General features: G+C 38.4%; 1 protein-coding gene across 1 annotated transcript in view; it reads left to right on the top strand.

Annotated features, from left to right (window-relative positions):
• The first annotated feature begins 4,155 nt into the window (after positions 1–4,155).
• Positions 4,156–4,505, top strand: part of LOC103609543 (putative zinc finger protein 876) — a 2,456-nt gene continuing 2,106 nt past the window's right edge. Inside the window, exon 1 of the mRNA XM_008593849.1 lies at positions 4,156–4,461. Coding sequence (XP_008592071.1) covers positions 4,164–4,461 — 298 coding nt within the window. The 5' untranslated portion in view covers positions 4,156–4,163. The remainder of the gene's footprint in view (positions 4,462–4,505) is intronic.

Below are 4,505 nucleotides of genomic sequence, written 5' to 3'. Positions count from 1 at the left end.
GTGCAGTCCTAAGGGCTCATACCACCATACGTGTGTTAAATACAGAATTCATAACATATTTCTGGTGGCATCAGACATGAAGTGTAGGACACAAGACCAGAAGTGCCACACATGTAACAGAAAGACCACTTTTAAAGCTTTTCAGGTAGTTATTCAATCATGTTTGCCTTTTCAAAATTATTATCACAAGGCTCCAGGAAATTTGGTGTCTGGCGAGGGCCCATTCCTCATAGGTGGCACCTGACTTGTGTCCTCACATGGTTAAAGAGGCAAGGAAGTTTGCTTTGGCTTTTTTTATATGGGCACTAATCCCTCCCTTGAGGGCTTTGTCCTCATGACTTAATCACCTCCCAAAGGGTTCACTTGTTAATTCTTGTGTATTGGGGATTACATGTTGATTCTGGAGGGATCCATTTAGACCATAGCAAAAGTGTCTGTAGTCCTGTGATTAAGTCTCTTTCTCTTAATGAGCCTGTGTCTTAGACTGAAGTTCACAAGTGTTTCTTAATTGTTTTAATCCCTCTTAGGTGGGACAGGATGGCTGGAGTGGTCCAGAGTTGGATATTTCCCTTCATTTGTGTGGAAGTCTAGCATAGACTGTGTTGGAGCTGGGTATTTCCCTTCTTCCAGGTCATTTATCCTCTAATAATAATACAGCAGGCTAGCCTCCAATTAAGTAGCTTCTCCTGAGGGCAGGCCTTGTTAAGAAGACTGAGTACCCTCACATATTTCTAAATGTTTTGCCTTTTCCCCTCTCACAAGTGGAAGCAGGAGGGGAGTTTTCTTTACTGCTTACTGTAAGCCTAGGATCTCTCCACTTCTTTTACTGGTGTCCACGTAGGGCAGGTGTTGAGGTGGGTTGGGGGAGGGTAAGCACATCTAATGTCTTTGTCATCTGGAGCTCCTGGTAAATAACTAGAAATATTTACTAGGAGGAAGAGTCCTTAAAGATAATAATATTTACTGTATGAAACTGGTTGAGCACTTGGAGGTAAATTCCACAATATTCTGCTGGTGCATTTATGGCCTGGTGCCCCTGGAGCTTTTAACTCTCAGAATTGTCTATGCTGAGCCTCCTTCTCAGTCACAATTTAGCCTGTCCTGCTCTAGCCCTGGATCCATGGTGGTTTCTGCTAGTATCTCTCTGCTCCTGTAAGCCTTGACTTCATGTATTTTCCTGTCTGCCTCTCTCATCTTGGGGTGGTGGTTTGTCTCATGTTTTCTCTTCTCATGTATTCAAGAAGAGTTGTTGGTTTTTTAGTCTCATCCTCTTTTTGGTTGTTTTTAGGATGGAGTCATTTCCAAGCTTTTTACATGCAAAAGTAGAAACCTAAAATGTATTTCTAAAAGTGCCTCCATAATGTCTATGTAGATAATCAAAGAATTATTTGTTTCATACAACTATGAATATGATAAATGATATGGTAGACTTCTTAATACTTTTCTTTATTTGTGGAATAAACTCAGAAAATGTTTTCTGGGTATTCACAGTCTATTTCTCTTCTTCCATTTTTAAATGCCATTTGGACATCCCCACAGATTTTCCAATATAATGTGTCCAAGTATGTTTCCCTTCTGCTCATTATATTTTTCTCCTATTTTTTAAATTTCACTTTACAGTGCCACTACCTAACTAGCTGTGATCATGAAGATAGCCTGGGAGGAAAACTCTTCATTTTACATCTGCACAGGACATTAGTACCCATTTTGTTCTTCTTTTTGTTTGTTTAATTTTATTTTCTATTATAGAATCACCTCCATCTTCTGTATGCTTACTGCTACATGTCCCGATGCATGTGGTCATCTGTCACCCTAGTTTTTTCCTCTTTGACTCCCTCTTAAGCCCTTTCCCATCTTCTTCTAATGGATGAGTATTAAAATGCAAATCTGGTCATGTAACTTACCTGTTCATACAGGATCTCATTATTCATGCCTTGTCGTTTGACAAGTGGCAGTCTTCGCCCCGGAGTTCACACAAGCAATTCTTTTGTGTTATTCTTGGTATGTTAAAAAGGAAATTTTGTGATGCCTTTGTATGTGCTTTTAATTTATAAGTAAAAACAATACAACAACAAGTGCATAAAATGTTTTGTTGTTAGAATTAGGTCAAAAAAATTAAATGCAGAATCACTCCCTAATTAATTCTTTCAATATTGTGTTTATCTCCCATCATGGCACAGGATCATTCACCTAGACAGAGTGCTGTGTATGGGTCTATTAATGTTGGGTGTGTTCTTTGTGTTCTTGAGACTGGACTTTTGATGTCTCCATGTATTTATGAGAATACGTGGTTCACATGGAAGAGCTGAATATCTTTGGCATCTCAGTGAAGTGCAAACTGAATACAAAAGAGAAATATATGTTCTTCTCTCTTACCTCAGGCTTCATTGAATTTGTGTCTAAATTAGTTCATCTAACAGGTATGTATTTATACTTATGTCTTCATTCCTGAGTATAAGCTCCTTGGAAGAGCAGAATTTTATTCATACTTTTATTGTGAGCAACAACAATTGTGTTAGATCTATAATGTAAGCATTGTAATAGTATTTTATTTTGTAATGTGTTTATTTTATTATTATATATATTTTTTACTATTTTAATTTATTAATATACAATATAGTTGATTTTCATTTCCCTTTACCAATTCCTCCTTTTCCTTTCTCCCTCTCCCCCATCCTCCCCATCAACACCATATCTTTTACTTGTCTTAACAAGATCAAGGAATTGTTGTGATTGTTGTGTCTTCTTTCCCCGCATGATAGTATTTTTAGTACCTAATAAATTATTACAGTGGCAGGATATTTTTGCTGTTATTTTTCTTTCTCCCCATATGCATTACAACGAAGCTGCATCTTATGTAAAATACATGTTATACACATGCACCTGCACACATGCACACACAGAAGTGTGGACTCCCAGATTTCTGTTTTTGTGACCCAGGGCTACTGACTTCAGGGAAATGTGCCATTACAGGGGTTGATGTCACTTGAGGATGTGGCTGTGGACTTCATCTGGGAGGAGTGACAGGACCTGGATGATGCTCAGAGGACTTTGTACAGGGATGTGTTACTGGACACCTACAGCAACCCAGCATTACTGGGTGAGTGATATTCCCCAGAAGCAAGACTTTCCTCTTTGGTGGTATGTATAGGAACCATTTAAAAGGTTTAATGCTATTTAAGTAAGATGTCACTTATGACAAATGTGAATGTCATCCCTCTCTAACAAAAGGCTTGAATTGACCCCTTCATGTCACAGCTTCCGACATTGAGCTCTTCTCGTTCTTTCAAGGCCCTGACTTAGCAGTTTGGCACAGTCCTCCCTGTGCTGTCTATAATTAACAGGACACTGCCTTACCAAACCTGAGGTGATCTTCAAGTTGGAGCAAGAAGCAGAGCCATGGACATTAGAAGAAAAAAACCAGAACCTCCAAGGTCAGTCAGTTCATCCTCTGTAGAGGCCAGGAGGACTAAAGCCCAGCAGATGTTGGCAGTGTTCAGCTGTTTCTACCATTTGTTTCCAGGTCCCAGACCTGAGGACAGCTGGTATGAACTAGGATTGGAAGAAACACCTTTAACTTTAGTGGGCATTCAATAAGATATACTTATGTGTAGTTCATTGATGTATATATACATTTATTTCAGATGTCCAGGTGGTTGATGAACTAATTGAGAGGAGTCATGAAAGTCATGATAAACATTTGTGGCATGTTGTGTTCACCAACAGCAGCACATCAACTGAGGAGAGAGTTCAGTTGGGGGAAACATTTAATCTGAGCTTAAACCATATTTCTACTGGAAACTATTCAGGAATGAGGTCTGAGGAGTTTAATGGGTGCCAGAACACATTGATTTTTAGAGAGCCTGATGAGATGCATGTTACAGAGAAAGCTGATGACCATAATATCACTGGAAATTGTACAGACATCATGAACATCTTAGTCAGCATAACAAGAATCAAACTGGGCAGCAACCTTTTGAAGAGAGTGGACAAGAGAAAGCCTTCAACACAGAGCCAATAATATTTACACATAAGAAGATTCATATAGGAGAGAAATCCTGTAAATATAATCAATATGGAAAATTATTTGATGAGTTACCTTTGATTGCCCAAGATATAAGTCAGATATTTAAGAAAACTTTTCAATGTGGCGTATGTGGGAAATGCTCCATATAAAGTCTAAACTTACTAAACATGAAAAAATACACACAGGAGGAAGACAATGTAACTGCAAATGTGAAAAACCCTTCATTAATAAATCACATCTTACTTCACATAAGGAAATACATATAGGAGAGAAGGTCTATGTGTGTGATGAACATGAGAGAATTTTCTATCAGAAGTCAGACCTTACTATGCATCAGAGAATTCACACAGGAGAAAAGGGGTATGGATGTCATGAATGTGGAAAAACTTTTCACCAGGAGTCACTCCTCAGCGGACGTGAGATAATTCACACAGGTGAGAAACCATATGAATGTAAAGAATGTTGGAAATCTTTTTAT

The sequence above is a fragment of the Galeopterus variegatus genome, unplaced genomic scaffold (assembly GCF_000696425.1).
Source record: "Galeopterus variegatus unplaced genomic scaffold, G_variegatus-3.0.2 Scaffold9744, whole genome shotgun sequence".
Taxonomy (NCBI): Eukaryota; Metazoa; Chordata; class Mammalia; order Dermoptera; family Cynocephalidae; genus Galeopterus; species Galeopterus variegatus.
Note: the sequence above shows the minus strand (reverse complement) of the source record. Positions and strands in the feature narration are given on the sequence as shown.